The 23679-nt window shown below is 41.3% G+C and overlaps 2 protein-coding genes across 2 annotated transcripts; one reads left to right on the top strand and one right to left on the bottom strand.

The window, feature by feature from the left end:
• The first annotated feature begins 13088 nt into the window (after positions 1-13088).
• Positions 13089-19061, top strand: LOC118646857. The gene is made up of 2 exons (XM_036290690.1): positions 13089-13948; positions 14049-19061. Exons 1-2 carry the CDS (start codon positions 13902-13904, stop codon positions 14629-14631), a joined length of 630 nt encoding a protein of 209 aa, XP_036146583.1. The 5' UTR covers positions 13089-13901; the 3' UTR covers positions 14632-19061.
• LOC118646922 lies at positions 15759-16574 on the bottom strand. Its single transcript, XM_036290870.1, has one exon. The coding sequence runs from the start codon at positions 16572-16574 to the stop codon at positions 15759-15761; it is 816 nt and encodes a 271-aa protein (XP_036146763.1).
• Positions 19062-23679: the final 4618 nt, after the last annotated feature.

Raw genomic sequence — 23679 nt, 5'->3', positions numbered from 1 at the left:
TTATAAAAATTCGTTACTTGTTAATTTTAATAGTATTAAAAAGCTAATAAATTAAAGAGAAAACGGGGAGAAAGCAGAAGAAGCAGAAGAAGAAGCGGAAACCGCGAGGGTGGGACCAATAAATTTACGTTTTAACGCGATATAACGCACAAAATTTTACGATATTGTAACACGCTGCGAAACAAAGACGTGTGCTACGGTCATGGTAAAACGAAAATTTATCAACAAACGTTATTCTTTCCCGTACGGTTACGTGGAGTAACTTTTTCTCTTTTTTCGTTTTTTAGTTTTAAACTAACGAATTTTCCGCCGCACAACGTTTATACATATGCATATAAATAAATAAATAAATAAAAATAAGTAAAAATATATATTTATAAGAAAAGCATTGTAGAAATTATAAATGTCATTATAAAAATAAATAAAAGATAAATATACCCGTGTAATATTTTTAATACTTAGGACAATGTAGCACGAATATGTATTTTTACTTGAGTGAGTGTGTAAGTGCAAGTGCGTAAGCGCGAAAAATATACTTTGTTTTCTTAAAAATAAAAAATATATTTAAAACAAAATTTTGTCATATATAATTTCTTCACCAATCATCCCCTCCTCTAATTAGTCCTTTTCCTCGTCGTAATCTCGTTCAGTCTAGCGGCGCGAAGGGCAACGCGTATAAGCTCGATGATCGCGTTGTCCTCCACTGTGACGAGCTAGCATATCCTGTCTGATAAACTTATACGCGTCACACCGCGGCGAGAATCAGCTGCTCGTCGGCCGCGATGCCTTCGGGCCAGCTAGCATACGCGGGGGTACTCTGACGCGAGCGCGCCCCCGCCGCAGCAGAGATTATCTGTTTTCTTTCAAATTGTGTATTTTCACGGAAAGAATTATCAACATTATTTCTCATGTTTCTTTTAAAAAGATGCGTAACAAAATTGATTCGCTCATTTCGCGTAATGGACGTGCGCTGGAGACATCCTTGGACGTCGATCGTTTGCGGACCCACCAGATGTGGGAAAACGATCTTTGTAAAGACTTCTTCGATATTTGTTGCGCATGTCCGACGTGCGTTTCGAGAGAGTTTTATTTTATTACGCTGAGTGACAAGAGGCTTAACGTCAGTTACAACACGACGTATGCGTAAAAGAAGAAGAGAACGAACTATACAACGCAGTAGCGAGGAAGAAAGATATAATCAAATTTCGCGAGGGATTACCACGTTCGAACGATCCGTTTGTCCCGAAACTGATAATCGAAGATCTCATGCGAGAATCGTCGTCGAGTGACGCGATCGTAGATCTTTTCACCAAAGGTAGTCATCACAAAATAAAATCTCAGCGTCATTCTCATCTCGCAAAATCTCTTCCATTAGGGACGCGGACAGCGTGACATATCTTTCAACACTAATTACATCGTTGTTTTCAAAAATCCTCGCGATCGTGCGCAAATTCATCATTTAGCGCGGCAAGTTTATCCCGATGACCCAAAGTTTGTGGTGGAGGCATACTACGACGCTACGTCGAAACCACACGGATATTTACTATTCGATCTGAAACAATCAACGCCTGACGAGTACCGATTTCGGACGTGCATCTTTTCCAACGATACGCGACATTACGTCTACGTATCGCGTAGATCGTTTTCCAGCGGAAGCGTATAAAAATCACGAGTAGTTAATACTAAGACAGTTCTAACTACGGGGCTCCGAGGCGGGTGCGGGTGTGCGGGGAGTACCCGTAGGCGCGGGGGTATGACGTCACGCGGGGAGGGGATCTCGCGGTGCGGAAATTGCTGACGCGGGATTTTCGGATCCGCGGCCGCGGTGTGGAATTGCTGACGCACTATTTTCGGGTCCGCGACCCGGGAGCGGAAGAGGGGGAATCGGGGTCCGCCGCCGCCGCCGCCGCCGCCGCCCGAAGCCACCCGCCGCCGCCACCGCCGCCGCTGTTGTAGCAGCCATCGCTCGCTCTCTCCCTCTATTCCGAATCTGTCTCTCTCTCTCTCTCATCCGTACGCGATATTTCCAGCCATACAGTTTTATCATTTTCTCGCTCTTTTTCATTCGTTGCGTTCTTTCATATGCGGTTACATACATGCGTTCCCACCCATCTTATCTATGTACCTCCTACTCGGTTCTGCGCACGCCATTATACCGCAAAGGATAGGGAAGAGAGAAAATAAGTTATAATAATTATTTATAATTTTTTTTATTTATTCCCCTTTTGTAACGCGTCGTATACAATATTGTCAGATGCATAAACCATCAGTTCGCAATCTACGAGCGAAGTTTTTACACATATTTCATTTAACAATTTGACTGCATCGCACTTGTTATGAATATTATTTCGCCGCAAACAGTTTACAAATTGATTATATCGTTCTTTTACTATATGCATATCATCCCATAACTTAAAATATGCATTATTGATAACATCTTCAAGATTTAGTAAAAATTGTACAGTCGATGGTTTCATGTACATAATTTTGTTATTTAAAGTGAATTTTATGATACTCTCGTTACGTACTTTAACGATTTCGATAAAAAGATCATTAATCCACAACGATGTAGCGGTTGTCAACTGCAGGAGTTGCTCGATATCTGTCCGTTTCTCAATCATTATTACTCAGGTATCACGTGACAGCGGTATCTCATTGCCCTTGTTGTCACCAAGAATCATCTCTACAAAAGGCTCAAGTCCCACACTGATTCCTATATCCAAATATTTGTAGAATGTAGCCGTCAAAGCAAATCTCCTCCCCAGAATGCGCGGAGTATGACGCGGCTGCGACATTGTTTTGTAAAGAAAAAAATATTGCAAGATATAAAAAATAAAATCCAATTAAATATGTAACAAAATTTGATTTAATTAATTTAAAAAATACTTACGGTTTATCACACGTTTCATTTTGCTGAATCGGAACGTAATAGTTCATTTTCAGGGGAAACTCCGACTTCTTTCGATTAACTAATGCAAGATTGGAACTTTACCGTCCGTATTCCGCTGATTAACTGATGTGATACCGTTGTCAGAACTCTTCTTATATTGCACGCCCTTCACACATCTCAGTAGAGGGGACAATCACATATTTCTTCACACATCTCAGTAGAAGGGACAATCACATATTTCAAACTTTACACATTCAAGGATGACCAACGTTTCAGAGGTCAAGCGCCGATGTACGGCTGCTGCGGCAAAATATGTTTTAGGCACATACATTTGATACTTACTGATGAGATCATACGAAAATCACACATTCAAATAATGTGAATCTTTGAGAAGTCAAGCGCCGATATACAGCTGCTGTGACAAAATATGTTTTAGGCATGTACATTTGATATTTACTGATGAGATCATACGAAAATCATACGTTCAAATAATGTGAATCTTTGAGAGGTCAAGCGCCGATGTACGGCTGCTGTAATAAAATATGTTTTAGGCATGTACATTTGATATTTATTGATGAGATCATACGAAAATCGCACATTAAAATAATGCAAATCTTGCAGAGGTCAAGCGCCGATGTACGGCTGCTGTAACAAAATATGTTTTAGGCACGTACATAAATCATTTGATACTTACTTGATGAGATCATTCAGAATCGCACATTCAAATAATGCAAATCTTGCAGAGGTCAAGCACCGATGTTAAGACAAAGAAAATGAAGAGTTATAAAAAATATATAAGCGGTCGGGAAGCGCATAATCGCATTTGATGCGAAGTTTAAGATCCGAGTGCAAGTTGAAACCGTCATCAATCCGGAGTAATAATTCAGTGCAATATGTGTTCAGTGTGCGCACAGTAGAGACTTCTTAGTATAAAAACTACATTATTACAACATGAATGACGATATCGTAGAAGATGCCATTTATGTTCTTAACAATAATGATGATTCCGAAAAACGAAACGTGCAGAGAATATCACCAGTGCAATTTCTACGTGATCGAGAACTCGGTATACGCGGACCGCATAAACGCACCGTAATACAGGAAGTTTACATACACGACCAATTTGTTCATAACTGGCCTCATCATATGAAGCACAAATTATATAGAGAGATACTCAATTCGGTTGACATCGATGAAAATGAATATGATATAGCAAAACAAATCGTAGAAAAGACTCAGGAATGCTGTTACCATCTCATTGAGATACCAGCAGGTGTTGGAAGGTATATCGAAGTGATAGCAATAACGTCCCACTTTGGTTATAATACTGAGAATCTCTATGTAGAGAAAATGCTGCGTACTTACCACGAATTTTCAAATCTTTTGAACAATGATGAGGATGAATACGTTCTGTCTGAGCAAGAGATGGAGATATGTTTTTATATTCGGTGTGAAAGACAAAACAAGCTAATGCAGTTTGAAATTCAAGACAAATTTCGATTCTGCATTAGGTGCTACGAAACTACATGTGAGTGTCCTGTTGAAGATTGTACGGTGTTGTTTTAAAACAGTGATAAAAAGACATAAAAATGGAGAATAATTTCGAGCAAGTAGAACGCGAGCTGTTGGAGCAAGCAAATAGAGTCTTTGGCCGAGTGTTTTATGTGGTTGCAGCGATGCGACGAGATTATACAACAGCTTGAGGAACATAGCCGCATAAAGCGTCCTCGGCTTGCCGTCGGACAAAGACAATCGTTGGTGGCGAGGATCGCGCGACTCGAAGGTGAAAAGACACAATTACAAACACGTTTCGTGCATGTAGGTGGTAATTACGCGAGCACTAGTAATAACGCGAACAAACTCATGTGGCGAGAGATAGATACAGCGTTCGAGAATCGCATTCAGACAGGTGCAGTGATAAATACAAACTATATTGAACGTTTTTAGAAGACGCAGGCGGTATAGTGCTCGAGCGAGTGCGGGACGCTCTAGAGAAACACAACAGTGTAAAAGTGAATACAGCATTCAACGGCGTGTTTGTAACGGGTGATAAACGTGCCAACAAAAGTATAAACACTAAAAATTGTGAACTATTCCAAACGTCGGACTTGGACGAGTGGTACGAGCGACGCGTTATCGAACCCACATTAGCATCACTCGAAGAGTTTCAAGAACGAGATAGCGGGTGGGCGCTATCGCGAATTCTCAATTTGACTCTAAATATAAATAAGTATAATCCTCTACACGCAGGGTGTTACGTGACATTACCGCGAGAAATAATGATAAAGCGTGCAGTAGTGAACGTTAATTCAAAGGACAATGCATGCTTCGCGTGGTCAGTGGTTGCCGCACTACATCCTGCTGAAAGAAACACAGGATTGGAATCGTCATATCCGCATTATGCAACAGTCCTAAAGTTTGATGATATTGCGTTTCCCGTTACAGTAAAGGATATTGGAAAATTTGAGAGTCTTAACAATATATTGATCAACGTCTACGGAATGAAAAAGGAAATGGCAATGCTAAAGATTCTTCCGCTGCGGCTCTCCAATGACAAGAAAGAGAAGCATGTCAATTTATTATACGTACAAAATCCGCACGAAGACAGCGTGGGCCACTTTGTCTGGATAAAAAATCTGTCCCGCCTCATCAGCTCCCAACTAAGTAAAAAGGAGCACAAGAAATACATTTGCGATCGGTATGTATAATATATTAAAAATTCACATGATCTAGCAAAAAAGTAATTAACATGAGGTATTCAACATCGGATATTACGTGCGATGCTCATACGACAATGCGTTATCCGCGTACCGGTTTCGTCGCGATAAAGATTGTATCGCGTGGTTCATTAAACAACTTGAAGAATTAGCGTATAATGTTAAGACTCGTTTATCAATTAATGTCCCCATGGAAACGTTATCGGAGGAACAATTGGAGGCATACCGTAGCGCGACGCGGTGTCATATCTGCGATAAACCATTCGCGTCGGATGATACGCGGGTGTGCGATCATTGTCATTTGACTGGTCGTTACCGCGGTCCTGCACATTCTCTCTGTAATTTAAATTATCGAAATGCATCATACATGCCAATTATTTTTCATAACTTATCTGGATACGATTCGCATTTCATTATTAAGGAAATAGCCACAGCGTTCAAAGGGAAGACCGACGTACTTCCCATCACGAAAGAAAAGTACATTTCTTTTACAAAACATGTCGTAGACACAGCCGATAAATTAGATCCACACAATTACATAAAACTACGGTTCATAGATTCATATAAATTTTTAAATACTAGTTTCGAAAAATTGGCATCATTTCTAGGCAAAGAAAAATTAAAAATTGTACGTTCCGAATTTTTACACTTATCTGACGAGGATTTTGATTTATTGACACGAAAAGGTGTATTTCCGTATGAGTACGTTGACTGCGTGAACAAGCTGCAGGACACGTGTTTACCGCCACGCGAATCATTTTTCAGTTCCCTGACCTCTGATACTGTATCCGAGAGCGATTACATGCACGCTGAGAATGTCTGGAAGCGATTCTCCGTTCAAACGTTGGGTGAATACAGCGATCTATATTTGAAAACGGATGTGTTATTGTTAGCTGACATTTTTGAAAATTTTCGCGATAAATGCTTAGAAAGTTACGGTCTCGATCCAGCACATTATTACACTCTCCCCGGATACACGTGGGACGCTATGTTAAAATATACAAAAATTACTTTCGAACTGCTTACATTGACATGGTAATGTTCATCGAACGCGGTATACGCGGCGGTCTCAGTCAATGTTCAGGCAGATATGCACAGGCTAACAACAAATACATGCAGACGTACGACCCATCGAAACCATCCTCATATCTTATGTATTTTGACGTTAATAATTTGTATGGTTGGGCGATGTGTCAGCCGCTGCCATATGGGGAATTTCAATGGATCGAAGTCTCGAATTTTGACATAAATGCGATCGCTGCTGATTCACCAACGGGATACATTCTCGAAGTTGATCTCGAGTATCCCCGAGACCTTCACGACGAGCACGCTGACCTATCTTTCTGCCCAACACGCGATAAACCGCAAGCGTGAATGTAAACTTCTCGCTACGCTGTATGATAAGGAACGTTATGTCATACATTACCGCAACCTGCAGCAGTGCATGCGTCACGGTCTTCGTATAGCAAAGATACACCGTATATTACAATTCGCACAATCTCCATGGCTCTGTAAATACATAGAGTTAAATACACGATTCCGGACACTCGCCACAAATGATTTCGAAAAAAACTTGTATAAATTAATGAATAATGCGGTGTTTGGTAAAACCATGGAGAATGTGCGCAATCATGTTGACGTTAAGTTGTTGACAAAATGGGTGAGGCGGTATGGTGCGGAGACAATGATCGCGAAACCAAATTTTCATAGTCGAAGTATTTTTGCAGAAAATTTAATCGCCGTTGAACTTAGAAAACTCGAGGTGAAATTATATAAGCCGATTTACGTAAGCATGTGTATCCTAGATATTTCTAAGACGTGTCTATATGAATTTGAATCGCCGTTGAACTTAGAAAACTCGAGGTGAAATTATATAAGCTGATTTACGTAGGCATGTGTATCCTAGATATTTCTAAGACGTGTCTATATGAATTTCACCACGAGTACATGCTACCTCTGTATCGTGACAAATGTAGAGTCATGTATACCGACACCGACAGTCTCATATACCTCGTCGAGTACGAGGATATTTACGAGGCGATGAAACGTGATATTGCTAGGTTCGACACGAGCGATTATCCGGTCGACAACGCGTACGGTATGCCTCTCGAGAATAAAAAAGTTCCGGGCTTGATGAAAGATGAGAATAATGGCGTGATAATGACTGAGTTCGTTGGACTTAAAGCAAAGATGTATGCGTTAAAGGTAGATGGAAAGAAGGACACTAAAAAGGCGAAAGGTGTCAAGAATAATGTAGTAGCGCGAACCATAACATTTGATGATTATACCCAGTGTTTGAGAGATGAGATCGAGATGACGCGTCGCCAATCATGCATAAGATCCAAGCTACATAAATTATATACGGTGTCCGAAACGAAAATCGCTCTAAGTCCATATGATGACAAGAGATACCTTATACCCGATTCAGTTGAAACGTTACCGTGGGGACATTATCGAATACCACTATAATATCTTTAACATTATATAGCTTTTAAATTACACATTTTACATTAAAAATAATTATATATATATTTTTATGTTAAAAAACAAGCATTAATAAAAATTTATTAAGGAAGGATGATAAAGAAATCTCACATAATATAAAATTAATATAATAATGTATTTGGTTACATTGTACTTTTATGTGAATGTAATAAAAACAATTTCTATTGGATTAAATAACAGTGTCTTCATGTATCCATGAATTATGCGATCCATCGAATCCCAGCCACGTGACATAAATCTCATCTCCTTTTCTGCGCAATATTTTTTCAACGAGATACACGTCAGGATTTGCAACACGCTGCAGCTCATATTCGTAAAATCCTTCAGCGATAGGTTTTCCACAGGAATCTTCCAGTACATATGTCACAGGATTGGTACGCTGTACTTTAATAATTTTAAATATTTCCGTAGTCCAATTTGGTGTATAGCCCTTCTCAAAAACAGTTTTGAATTTGCTGACGCGCACCGAGTCACCTACTTTAAATAGCGCAGGTGCCGCAATTTTTACGTGACACTGTAGTTAAGAGTTTTTTAGCGATTGCAGACGTAACATCGATGGGTCGCATGCCGGTAGTTCGATGCTTTCGTGCATTGTACTCTGACATGAGATGCGGCAGCAAATCAATCCATCTATAATTTCCATTGAGTGTAAATTGTTTCCACATATTCTTTAATGTTGCGGTTAAAGCGTTCGACAACTGATGCTTTCATTATAGAGTACGTGGAATAATGATTAATGTTATGTTTTTTAATAGTTTCTGCACGTTTGCGTTATAAAATTCCTTTCCTTTGCAAATTTTTCGGACATCTTCCATCTTTCCGAATTATCTTTGCAATTGCAATAGCAACTTCGCTACCACTCTTGGTCTTGAGCGGTACAGCCCATGCATGCTTGCTCAGCACATCGATAACGGTGAGTATGTAATGATAACCTCGGTTAAATCGCGTGTAAGGACGCATCTCAATCACATCCACCTGCTATAGGTATCCGCAAACTACGACGCGTCTTCGAGGAAAATTTCTTCTCGCCGGAGCATGCAACTCCTCAACCAGCAATTGCTTCTCAGACATGTTTGGAGTATAATGTACAAATGGCATATATATTCGATGTATTGACGTTTTTACTCTGCACGATGAGTCACCGCGTCAAGCTGTCTTTGAAACTCGTTTAGCATATGAGCTGTAATTTCTACTCTACTTTGAAGTGTCTCAATCTTCTTCTCGATTTCATCCTGTCGATCCTTTAAAATTTTCACGGTCTGCTGCACGTATCGTTTATTAGGTGCAACACTATCGTCTGCAGGCAGCGCTACACGTCGAATCTTGCGCGACTTTGCATCAAAATCGGTGGCAGCCATGCAAAGAGCGTTATCGTGCACATAATTTCTGACTAATCCGCTCCATTGATAGTATGATTCCACATCACCTCTTCCAAGCGATGTTTCAAACTTGTTGATTGACATTTCGATGTTGACTAAATGATTTGTTTCACGCAGTTTTAATTTATAATAAAACCAGCCTCGCGAAGTTCCTCGATAATTGATAGAATCTCGTTGCCGTGAGCATTGTACCCTGCCTGGTGTGAGGCCTCGAGCAATCGAAGGCGATCCACAAGCTCGTTGGGATCATCCCAATAAACATAATCGATCTTGTTATCATTTAATGTAATAGCGCTTGATAAACCTTGTCCAACTTTTGCGTCTGTTACTAAGGGTGCAATTATATTTTTATATTTAGACCCTTTGTTGCCCATTACTTGATTATGTGCAATATGTCCACGTCTATATGCATTTGTCACCAATAGAATGTTTTTATAATTTTGCATTATTCGTGTACATGTTGGGCATTTTCATGAAAATTAATTCGTACAGACCAGGCGTTCCCGTGTATATTTTACCATCTATAACTATGTTATCATTCTTATGTATGTCGATGCGTTTATCGCCGAGCATCGTTCCAAAGTCGGTGAAATAAACTCCGTAAACAGTATTTATGATGACTGGTTTTTTACCGCTCAGAACAGCCCCCATATATTTTTGACCTAATGGACCATAGTGCATGTGCAACTTTTCACGTCCCTCTCGCGTTTCCAACTGTTGTCGAATAGACGTCACAAGCGGTTCATTGGCTACTATTTCAAAAACGTCTTCGACGGTAGGTACATGACTGTACGATAAATCACTATCATGTAGTATTTGCGATGTTTCATTCAAATTAGTTGGTACAGTTTTTAATCGTCTCATTTTTTTAACAGGAGTAGAGGTTATTATAGAATTGTTAAACGAAGCATTTGATCGCTTTCGTTTGGGTTTTGGTTTTGCGTATTCGTCTTCCCCCGAGAAGAACGATTCATTCTTAATCGGATCTGATACATCACCAACGGTGTTTTCAACAATCTGTTTTAATGGTTCGACAATGGGCTTAAAGTGTCTCTCCAACACCATTTCTTCTTGCACTTTACCCGCTTTCAAAGCGCAATATTTTTTGCGAATTGAATCACTTGTTTTCGCAATTTCTTTCACAATCTTCTCACGATCCATATTGTTATCTGTGTTATCCATGTTGAGAAACGCTACTTGGTCAACGTATCAAAAACAACTAACTGCTTTATGGTATTGCGAAGTCATTAAATCCTTTTCGATATCGTCCATCGGCGAGTGCGCTATCCTTATCTATCACTAAAAATCCATACCTTTGTTGCCAACAAGTATGACATAAATTGCTAAAATCCTCATAAGCCATGTCAGTATTTACATGATCGTTATACGCATGTTTTAGATTGGTACCATCCTGCTTGAATAAAATTAGCAAATTCGCATTGTCGCGTATAAGATGTTTCGGTATCTTTGCATACGTCTGACAGAAATAGAAGCAGTCGACATCCACGTGTCGCCCCATTGCAAAGTAGTCTCTTATCGTATCTTGCTTATCACACGCCACGTCGTCAAAGATAAAAATGGAATTTGGAAGCGCTTTACTCGGCTGAATGACATCACAGTTATTGGAGAATGCAAAATAACTAACTTCTTCAATCGGTGTCAATAAATTTTTCAAATATTGATATTTCGGTTGTTGTAATGATTTCGAGTACACATACACGTTCTCAAAACGTACTCCATGCGGACTTTCCAACAAGCTTATTAATACGTTTGTCTTGCCACAATTTGACGGACCGCAAATTGTACCACGTATAGAACTCGGCAACATGTTTCCATGCCTCCGTATTTTTCTTTCGGACATTATTCTGTCATCGAAATTTGTTACTTTAATCGCTGGTGAATGTTGTACGAACCGCATATTTTCTCCTTCTATGCTCTGATAAAAACTGACAAAAATTAATAAGACCGATCTATTTATAGAGACGCACCGAGCAAAATTGTTCAGTATGTAAAATGTTTCTTATATTGTCACATCCCTCCGATATACTCGATTTGAGTGCCGAGCAGTTAGAATTCGTGTCGAAACCTATTCTGCTACGCGTGTGTAGCAATTATATCGAACACGTGTGGGACAGGCTTCCGGAACATATAAAGACTGATACGGAGATTCGAAGCCATCGTCGTTGCTACGAACATTACAATCAATCGTTGCACCAGACGCACATCGACGGCCCCGCACCGTTGATAAAGAATTGTCGCGAATGCCAGCGGTAGGTCGCGGCTTGTTAAATCGTGCAATAAATGCGCTTCCTTTCGAACTGCACATACCAGGATATCAATTTTGCGGTCCAGGTACTAGGCTGAAAAAGCGATTGGCCAGAGGTGATCGGGGTATTAATCCGTTGGACGCGGCGTGTCGCGAACACGACATTGCATACTCCCGGAGCAACGAACTCACCGATAGACACGCAGCTGATAATATACACGCTGCGGAAGCGCGAAAACGCATTACAGCGAACGATTCGACTTTCGGAGGAAGAGCTGCTGCAGCAGCCGTTTGGACAGCTATGAAAACTAAGACGAAAATCGGTATGGGTTTGAAAAAGAAAAAAAGTGATAAAAAGAAGAGAGCGGGGAAACGAATACTTCCGAGAACGAGTAAACGAATACTTCCGGTAGCGAAACGCGGCGGTGTTTTACACATTCTACCGCTGTTGGGCGTTCTCGGGTTGTTGGTCGGTGGAGTGGCGGGAGTTGCGAAGGCTGTGAATGATAACAAGGCAGCGCAGCGTCAGCTGAACGAATTGAAACGTCATAATCGTGTCATGGAAGGTCATGGAGTTTATCTCGCTCCGTATAAGCGTGGACAAGGAGTGTCGCCGAAAAAAAAAAAAACGTCAAAAAGACGTTAAAAATGCCAAAAGGTGCAACTACCAACACACAATTATTACAGTTAGCGAAACGTATGAGCATTCCACACTTTAGAGGAATTTTATGCGTACAGCATTACCAACGGCTGGAGCATATCGAAACGAGAGCGGTATTGTAAATTTAGATAACGCTGAAGGATTAGGTACACACTGGGTGGCATACGCAAAGAGAGGAAATCGCGCTATATACTTTGATAGTTTCGGCAATCTTAGACCACCGAAACAACTGGTGCAATATTTAGATGTAACGCGGATCCAGTACAATCACACGCCTTATCAACGTTATGATCAAAGCAACTGTGGCCAACTATGTCTGCGTTTTCTTCAAACAGTTAGTAATCAATTTAAAGGCTAACATTATGCAATCTCAGTATTCGTTTCAACATGTCACTGATGTTTACGCTAACTGGCAAGAGTGGCATCCTCGCGGTAAGCTATTTTCCAGCCGTAGATTTGAGCGATGGCGATTACGAGCTCGGTCTCACAGATTTTGAAACATACTATACCATACCTAATGTAAATTCGTCGAATAACAAAAGTAGGAATAGGAGGGTGGTTCTGACTACGGGGCTCCGAGCGGGAGGTGAGGGGCGGGGGGTATTTGCGGGGAGGGGTATGACGTCACGGGGGGGTATGACGTCACGCGGGGAGGGAGGATGACGTCACACAAACGGATGCCGCCGCTTATCAGTATAAACATTTATGTAAACAACATGCTAGTTGTAACCTGATATAAATAAATACCGGTCGGTAGCCGCTTATCAGTGTAAACATTTATGTAAACTACAAGTCAGTTGTAACTAGATATAAACAATAACTTGCCGGTCACCGCTTATCAGTATAAACATTTCTAAGTAAAATAATATGCGAGTTGCAACCTGATATAAACAATTAGGCCCTGCGGCTAGAAGTAGTAATTAGGTATAAACAATTTTTATCTATGGGTCTTTCTGTCGCTTATCAGTATAAACATTTTTTAAGTAAAATAATATGCGAGTTGCAACTTGATATAAACAAATTTCTAAGAATATTTATCGTACGGAGCGCCGAATCGTCGGCAGCTGATAAATTTATTCGACAGCTCTTGGAATAGCTATAAACAAAAATCGCTGACCATATCCGGTAGCGGTTTGTTATAAACAAATTTTTTATCGCGACACGGAGCGCCGAACCGTCGGCAGCTTAAATTTCTAGATAATGAATCGGTAGTGAGTGCGTTAAAATTAGATATTTGTGGAGGGGATAAAAATTAGATATTTTGTGGAGGGGATAAAAATTAGATTTTTTGTGGAGGGGGATAAAAAAAGTGGATATTTCGTGGGTATTTCGTGGAGGGATAATAATATAAAAAAGAGCTCCCGACAACGTTATTGCATCAGTCAAATAGTGGAATACGAACGGTAAAGCTTTAACAACGTTACCGCAGCAGTTGATTGGTGGAAGTCAGATTGTAAAACGTCTGAAGAAAGAACCGTATGAGATGAACTATTACGTTCCGATCCAACAGAATGACGGGTGCGATAAATCGTAAGTATTTGTAATTAAATTAAAAATCGATATATTTCAATCCTCTATATTTTCTATAGTTTTCTATATTTTTCTATAACTTGATATATTCTTTTTACAGAACATTATCGCAGCCACGCTATACTCCTCGCATCCTGGGAAGGCGATTTGCTTTAACCGCCACTGCCTACAAATATTTGGATATCGGAGTCAGTGTGGGACGTGAACCTTTTGTGGAGATGATTCTTGGCGACAACAAAAGCAATCAGATACAGCTGTCACGTGATACCTGGGTAATAATGATTGAGAAACGCATGGATATCGAGCGACTCCTGCAGACAACCACCGCTACATCGTTGTGGATTAATGATCTTTTCATCGAACTCGTCAAATTACGTAATGAAATTGTCATAAAATTTACATTAAATAACAAAGCTTTGTATATGAAACCATTAACTGTGCAATTTTTATTAAATCTTGAAGATGTTATCAATAATGTCTACTTTAAGTTGTGGGATGATATGCACGTAGTAAAAGAAAAATATAATCGATTTGTAAATTGCTTGCAGCGAAATAACATTAATAATAAGTGCGATGCTGTAAAGCTATTAGATGAAATATGTGTAAAAACCTCGCTCATAGATTGCGAACTGATGGTTTATGCATCAGACAATATTGTATATGATGCTTTGAATAATAAATAAATATGTATTTGTATAAACGTTTTAGAATTATTTTTTCCTACTAATTATCCTAACTTAAAAAACTATTTTAATTAATAAATGGGGAAGAGGAAATATAAACGGGTAATGGAAATATAAAAAAAAAACACAACACAAAAAAATTATTTTTTATTGCTAGACCACCAGTTAAACAGTTTAAATACATTCTGTAAAGCGCAATTGTTCACATGATTCCGACAACGTAAGGTGTACGTAATGTCCAACTTGTTTAGAGGTTTTATGTCTTCGTAATGCACCTCGATATTTTCGACATTAGCTTCATCTTTCGCCTCGTCCAGGAGTAAGTCCTGCAGCCATTCTCGTTTCTCACATCCCTTTACGTACACGACAATTTCATCATTGGTTGCAGTTGTACCCATCACTGCCTTTGTAATTAAATCTCTAGCCATGCTGTGCGGAATCAATCCATCCTCCCATGATATTCCGTGATGATTCACTTTCAACCACGCCACCTGACGTTTTTCTGCCTTGGTAAGGTATTCCCATGAATAGGTGGGTGTAAACATGTAGTGGGTGAGTTCAAATCCATCTTTGAGAGAGGCAAATTCCTTAACGATAAATTCTCCACCAACGATGAAACCTTGCAGATCCACGAACGTTGGTACAGACATGACAGCTGTCGTTGAGAATACTGTGATCCATCTCGACGCGTTATAAATTTTTATATCATCTTGATATTGTTTTGGAGAAAAAGTGGCGCCGCACTTAGGTAATTTTGCGCACAACGTTGGTCAACGGGTTGTACTGAATCACACGATCGTGTATAATGAGACAGTACGCGATAGTGTTCGCGGGCACGTTTTCTCTGCATTCAAATTCTAAGCGTACGTCCACGGTTGCGCTTTTGATCGATTCGTTTTGTCGAGAGCAATCGATAATCACGAATGGACCATTATGTCGAAACATGGTGACGGATTGATTCGGCTCGAGATAATCATATCCGTAATAGTTTTTACAGAAATGTGCGTACGTGTCGTACAGAATCGACCATTTATTTTTATCAAAATCTAGATTCAAATCATCGTACGGATAACATTTCGAGTTTAAATAGAGTTTCGCGTTGATTAATTTGCAATGATCGAATCGGCTCATGTTTTCAGACATGATATTCTTTCGACCAGCCTGCAGAGCGAAAACGACGTATCGAGGCTTCTCGAGCTGAGTAGCGGTCTTGATGGCCCACGAATGTTTGTTGTGCTTTGCAATAAAGGATACTCATATAGATCCCAAGAACGAAATGCCATGCTGAGGTATCGCCCGCTTTCCAGAGCACGCAGCATCGACAGTTTATTCATCTCGTTCAGTAACACATGCGGCATTCGCCACTGAATTTTGAGTAATTCAATCTTCGGCTCCAATTCTGAACTTCCCATCAGACAATTGTTATCGTTACGCGCGCGTATTAAAATCAGCTCATGGCGAGCGTTGATCACCACGCGTCTGTAATCTTCACAAAATCCCAACAGCATGTTGAGCGGTACGCAAAAATTAAAGTATCCGTTCGGAGGATTCCACGGATCCCAGCCGGCGTTCCTCGCGATTACGCTTCTGGCAACTGACATAGTTACATAGTTCTTGAGGGTGCTGGTTATTCCGACGTTTCTGTTTCGATCAATCTCCACACCGTCGAGCTCGTATCGAATCTCATCGAACATAAACGCGACGCAATTATTTGCCAATGTCACATCAAATCCCGCAACTGGTTTCTTTATTATAAGTTTTCCTTCAATGTATAGAAAACTTTCGTACGGTAACGTGTAAAGATCCTGCTGTTGTATAGGAATTCTTATCTCATCGTTGTATTCAAACGTCGTGTTGGCGAACGGATTGTACGTGTGAGTCTCGATCTTGACGATGCGATCGTCAAAGATCGGCTCGTCCTCGATATTTAAAATATCCGTCATTGTCGCACCGCAAATCCCAGAGATTGTAGATATTCAACGTTTGACGCAGTGAGCCTCTTTTTCTTGGAACAGTCGGATGATCGAATATTATCGAATGTCGTCGCAAAAGTATCTGATAACTGCTGTAACGTTGGTGTTTTCGTCGTAAAGATGTTTATTTTTCTAGCGCGTTCCGACGCGTTTAGTACGAGCATCTCACGTTCGCGTTATCGTTCCAGCCGTCGTCGCACATGCAATCTGATGGTAATTTCTTCTCCTCGAAAATCGAGCAATCGTCTGTTCTGGTCAACCACGCGTATTGTCAGATTCGTAAAGCTCCGCACGATGATCGGCAGGTAAATGATCTGCGACGGCCTTTCCGAGATCTTATATCCAGGTGGCACGTTCGGTGAAAACTCGTGTATCGCGTGCACGCTTTTGTCGTTGCTGTACGCGCCCGCGGTCACGTTGCACTCTACGCGGATAATGTTTACGTTCATTATGTTGATCGACACGTCTGACTCATGCCATATTCGCGGTTCTAGTATACGCTTCGATGTGAATCCCAAGAGCGAGCCGATGTTGTTTGGTTTGCCAAAATTTATTTTGTGTACGCATCTGATCTCACATCTCATCATATTATAATTTGCGCGGATCGTTATTGGATCTTTATCCCCGCCATTACTACCTTCAGTCGTGACGTCACGTCGCGGACGTATTTGCGAAATCTCGCGTTTCAAAAACTCGTTAATGGCATGCAACTCGTACGATCCCTCAGGAATCGTAATCTCCGCGTTGTCTTTGCCAAAGTAAAATTTATTGTTCGAAGCATTTACGTTCGGTATCGTGTTATATGTTTCAAAGATCGCTAAACCGAGCTCGTAATCGTCGTCGCTCAAATCTATAGCCGGAGAGTAGCATGCCGCGAGAATGCTGCTCTTACCGCTCAGCGTAAGTGTCAGCGACATGTTTGAACGAATACTGAGATTAAACAGCGCAACGTCGGTCTTTAAATCGAGTGTAAAAATAGCAAACAAAGTTGTCCGCAATTCCTTTGATCGTAAGTTTGATACGACGTTCGATTGTACTCTATCTTTGTCACATCGTCCCCAAAATATCGTACGAGTTCTCTGGGTGGCCGCAGATTGCCGAAACTGTCAAAATACGCTACGTGATTTCTCCTCTTTGTGTACGCTACCCAGTGAGTACCGGGACCCTCCGCATCGTCCAGATTTACGATACCGCTCTCGTTTTGACGCGCACTGCTCGTCGGTAGCGCGTTACGCATAAACACTCCTCTGAAATACGGGATACACAATCGTTTTGCCAATTGAAGTTGTTGCATGTTCGTCGTCACACCCGCGGGTATTCTTAACGCCTCTTTGACATATTTTTTTGTTTCGCTTTTACACCTTTTCCGTACTTGTACGGGGCGAGGTACAGCCCTCGTCCGCCTCTGTACGGGGCGAGATACACTCCGCGCCCTTCCATCGCGCGATTGTGACGTTGCAGCTCCTCGAGCTGACGTCGCGCAGTTTTGCTGTCGTTTACCATCTTTGTCACACCGGCCGCGCCGCCGATCAATGATCCGAGCGCGCCCAACATCGGTAAAATTGGTAACATGCCGCCTCGTCTGGCTGTCGGAAGTATACGTTTTTTTTTCGTTACCTTTTTTTTCTTCTTCATACCCATACCTATCTTTGTCTTGGCTTTCATGGCTGCCCAGACGGCAGCAGCGGCTGCTCTTTCTCCGAGAGCCGAGTCTTTCGCGATTACGCGTTTTCGTGCTTTCGCAGCGAGTATCCCGTCCGCTGCGTGTCTGTCGGCGAGCTCGTTGCTCCGAGAATACGCAATGTCGTGTTCGCGGCACGCTGCGTCCAGCGGATTTATACCTCTATCGCCTTTAGCTAATCGTTTTTCCAAGTGGGTTCCCGGTCCGCAAAATTGATAACCGGGGATATGTAGCTCGAAGGGAAGCGCGTTTATCACGCGATTCAAAAGATGACCGCAGCCCTTTTTTATCTTTGCGACAGCTGGCATTCGCTACAATTCTTGATCAACGGCGCGGGTCCGTCGATGTGCGTTTGCTGCCACGGCTGATTATAATGTTCGTTGCAGCGACGATATTACTGAACTTCGAAATCAACCTTTATATATTCCGGAAGCTTGTCCCACACGTGTTCGATATAGTTGCCGCACTCGCGTAACAGAACGATCTTTGGTACGAATTGTAACTGCTCAGCACTCAAATTTATAATATCAGAGGGATGTGACAGTATGAGATACATGTTTGCTACTGAGCGATGCGCGATTTTGCATGCCTATAAATAGTTTCGCAAGGTTTTTGTTGCCTAGTAATTTTTTATTACTTGCTCTAAAAAACAGTGCGAGTACTATTATGAAAAATAGTTTTCAAGCCACGAGTGAATCGTCAAAGGGTGATAGTTTACTTGAGCATCGATGATAAGCTCAAGTGGCATCTCCACAGCGTGGGGATAAGTACCAAAATCATAAACAATGCCTTCGAAGCCGGACTACACCGTCAGTTTGACTTCAAACTGTGAAGCATTCGCTCTTCGCCGAAAAAATTTGAAAAGTAGTTCAGAAAAAAGTTAAAAAGTGCAAGTAAAATGGCAGCGTTCGGTCCGCATAACACCGTTCGAATAGTAAGTATTTTTTATACTACCTATTCTAATGTTATTTTATATTAACTTATATTAATTTATATTAATATTTTTTAATTTTTTTACAGTGCATATCTAAAGAAACGAGAATAGCACTGCCCAACATGCCAGCGCTGGGGTTCATCCCTGTAAAAAGTCAGCAGGCGGTGCGCACAGCAAAGCGCCACCCAAAGACGTTTCCGCGCCTCAGCAGGAACGCATACGTGCAAATACCTGCTAGCATTGTAAGTACCCTTTTTCTACAAATACATTGTTTTTGTAATTGATAATTTTATATTTTTACATGTTTTTTATAGTGTTACCGTTGCGGACTCGTCACCGGGCGCACAATAGTCAACGTCCGCGGTTATGTGGATGTAGCTGCTCATCAATTAAAAGTAAGAAACACGCGAGACTTCACGCGGCGGTATAATGAATGGTTATGGCGAGAGGAGGGCAAAGGCGAGGACGAAGACGAGTACGACCTCTTCGATCTGTTCGATTTGCGATACCTCTTTGGAGATGAAGAAGTCGAAGAGGGCGAAATAGAACGAGACTGGGAGTTCGACATGTATTTAAAAACTATAGTTAATTGGATAGATAAAATTTATAATAGAGAGTAAGAAAATTATATTTTTATATTATTTACTAATTATATGTAGTTTAATTTTTTTTATATATTTATATATTTTATATATTCATATATTTTCCTTTTTTCTATTAGATTTAGCTTATTATAATATAAAATATTATAATTTTATTCTATCACATTATGTTATTGTAATATTAATTGTAATATTAATGTTTTAAATATTTTAAATATATATATTATACATATATTGCATATCTTTTTTATTCATCCTTCAATCCTGCATGATATCCTATTTTCTTTCTTTCATCTCACTCACGCAATCGTCGATACGTTTATTTTTTCCATACACTGCGTTTACACACACACTCACGCACGCACACACGCACGTACACACACCTTCTCTAGCACGCGACCGTCGATATACTTTTTTCTCTATACACTGTTCACACATACGTGCACATACTCACGCCTTCTCTAGTACGCACACGCGTTTAAGCGCCTTCTCTAGCACTCATACACGGGTAACCGTCTTCTCTATTACGTATACACATGCGCAAGCGCCTTCTCTAGCACGCACGCACGCAGGCAGGCACGCATACGTTTCTTTCTTCGTACGCTGCGTTCCCACACACACGTCTTTCTCTAGCAAGTGCCTTTTGTAGCATGCACAGGGGGCACGCATACGTTTCTTTCTCCGTGCGCTGCATTCACAAACACACACACCTTCTCTATCACGCATGTGCACATGTACAAAGGCGCATTCCCATAAAGCGTACGCTGCACTCACACACCTATAAATAGGACGTTCGATTCAGATATATAATCAGATTCAGAAAACATGAGATTCGTGCGGCAACCTTTGACGATTTGCGTAACGAATTACGACGATAAATTACACTCGATGGGAGACGGCGGGGTGAGGCGTAAGCATGGTGCGATGCTGCCGAATACTATACGCGCCATCATTTGCGGTCCGTCAAATTGCGGTAAAACCAACGTTCTGATAAATTTGTTGGAATGTCCGCACGGTGTACATTTCGAGAACGTGTACGTGTACTCGAAATCGCTACAACAGCCGAAATATCGGTATCTGGAGAATTTGTTGTCGTCGATGGACGAGATCGGTTACTTTACGTTCTCCAATAACAGTGACGTCATTCCACCGAGCGAGGCGCGTCCAAACTCAATTTTCGTCTTCGATGACGTTGCGTGCGATAAGCAGGATGTCGTGAGAGAATATTTTTCAATGGGTAGACACTCGAACGTCGATTGCTTTTATCTCTGTCAGTCGTACGCGAGAATACCTAAACATCTTATACGCGACAACGCCAACCTGCTGATCCTGTTTAAGCAGGACAGTACCAACTTGAAACACGTGTACAACGATCACGTAAACACCGACATGTCGTATGATGATTTTAGTGAATTATGTCGCGATTGTTGGCAGCGTGATTATGGATTTTTGATGATAGACAAGGACAGTGCACTTGCTAACGGGCGATACAGAAGAGGATTTAACGAGTTTGCAGTACCGCGGAACGGTTAGTCGTTATTGATACCTTGTCGGGGTGAAACGTGCGATCAACACTCTCTGTTAACATGGCTGAAAACAAAGATATACGTGAGCGCGAGAAAATCGCGAAGGAGATTGAAAAAACGAGCGAATCGATTCGAAAGAAACATCGTGCTCTAAAAACCGGCAGGATCAAAGAGGATATCGCGATTAAGAGACACTTTGAACCGTTGATCGAACCGCTGCAAAAGATTATTGACAATTCTGGCGTACGCGCGATAAAAGAGGAGCCGATTGATAACGTTTCGTTCACCCGTAAACGTGAGAAGGAAGAGGGTGAAGAATATGCCAGTAAGAGAAAACGGTCGAACGTCTCGTTCGATATCTCTGCGACACCGCAAAAATCTAATCATTTACAAATTTCAAACGACGTACCAATGATAACCTCCACACCACGTCCCCCGTACGATAGAATCGCTTGAGAATGTTTTCGAAACGACGGATGACTCGCTTGTGACGATTGTTCGAAATCAGTTACAGACGTCGCAAGGACGAAAAGCTTTGCAAACTCAATTTGGTCCGCTGGGTCAAAAATATGTCGTGACTGTCCTGAGCGGTAACCGAGAGAGCGATGTAAATATAGACAATATATACGGTGTTCGTCTCGAGAATAATGGAATGATGCTCGGTAATAAACATTTCGATGTGGACAACGAGGATAATATAATTATCGACAATGTACGTTACGCTGGTACACCTGGTCTTTACGAATTGATCTTCAAGAAAATCCCCGCCGATGACATCTACACAGATGATGATTTACAAAAGTACAAAAGCATATTGTTTGCCACAAACGTGCATAGACGCAATTACGCCAAGGACAGTCAACTACGGAGCAACAGAGGATACAAGTACAAACACCTGATCGCACCGTTGATGTCGATCGAATCTACGCCGAAAAAGAAGAAATCTGGAAAGGGATTACCTCACGCTATGACGTTAAATGATAACGCGATCGATTACGTGCACTGGGACAATCCCAATGAACTGGTAAATCGTCTGCGATTACTCGAAGCATCGCGTCGAGCCAGTCACAACGCACACGACAACGAGATTCTGTCCATCATCGAGGAACTTCGCGAAGCGGGTCTTATTATAAATTAACCTGCGTAATCGCGAAACGTGTCAGTCGATTGATTGATGTCACCCATCTCGTATCAAGATTAAAAACAATGAGTAATAACGAACGGCGAAAAGACGGTTACGAACGTTTAACGAACAATTTTGATCGGTTCCTGAATCAACAGCGGATGGTTCAGGAACGGTTGTCGGATAGCTGTCGAACGGTGCAGGATCGCTATCAAACGACTCGGGAACGATTGTCGGACGATTATCGAACGGTTGTAAATCAAGTCAGGAATAGTTACGAACGATTGTCTGATCGATCGGTACCGGAAGACAAAGAACCACTGCTAAAAGACGATAGAAAGCAGTGATAAAAGATAATTCAAACGTGAAACGAACGCGAAAGAACGGGTACAGAACAGAAACCAAACAGAAAAAAAACAGGAAAAGAACAGAAAGAAACAGGAAAAGAACAGAAAAAAACAGGAATGGAACAGGGAAAGAACAGAAACGGAATAGAGAAAACAGGAACGGAACGGGTACAGAACGGAAACGGAACGGAAAAAAACGGGATTAGAACGGGAAAAGAACAGAAACGAGTAGGAATACTAGGCCGGTTCTAACCCGGGAGCTCTGAGGGGGGTGCGAGTGTGCGGGGGGGAACTTGTGGGCGCGGGGGGGTGTTACGGCGGGGAGGGATGACGTCACCCGGGGCTCCGGGAAGAACCGCTTATCAGAAGTAAATTGATATCAGACGTAAACTATTTTGCGGCACCTTTGAAATACTTGATATGTTTTTTATAAGGGGGTATAAAAAAAATACCGCTTTCTACCCCCCTTATGTCGCGGGAAAAAGATCGCGACACGCGTTTTCTCTCTCACTCCCATTGCGCGCTCTCGCTCCCACCCATGGGGTACTATCGTGCTCATGATATTTTAATAAGGGAAGATATATGGGGAGGGGGAAATAAGTCTTTGAAACCCCTCCGCTATCAGCGGTAGACAAAATGTGTCGCCCGGCGACTAAAAAATTTATAAACACGATTTGAGATCACATTTTAGCGCCTTACGATTTGCAGGATACAATTCGCGATCTAGCGCCTATATCAGGCTGCTCGTAGAAACAGCGGCTCGCTTTGAAATTGTATAAGTATAAACAAAAAAAAATGACGAATGCTCCGGTTGAGACAAAGAGACAAAGGGTTATAGATGAAATATATAATTGGTTGGGAA

The sequence above is a fragment of the Monomorium pharaonis genome, chromosome 8 (assembly GCF_013373865.1).
Source record: "Monomorium pharaonis isolate MP-MQ-018 chromosome 8, ASM1337386v2, whole genome shotgun sequence".
Lineage (NCBI taxonomy): Eukaryota > Metazoa > Arthropoda > Insecta > Hymenoptera > Formicidae > Monomorium > Monomorium pharaonis.
Note: the sequence above shows the minus strand (reverse complement) of the source record. Positions and strands in the feature narration are given on the sequence as shown.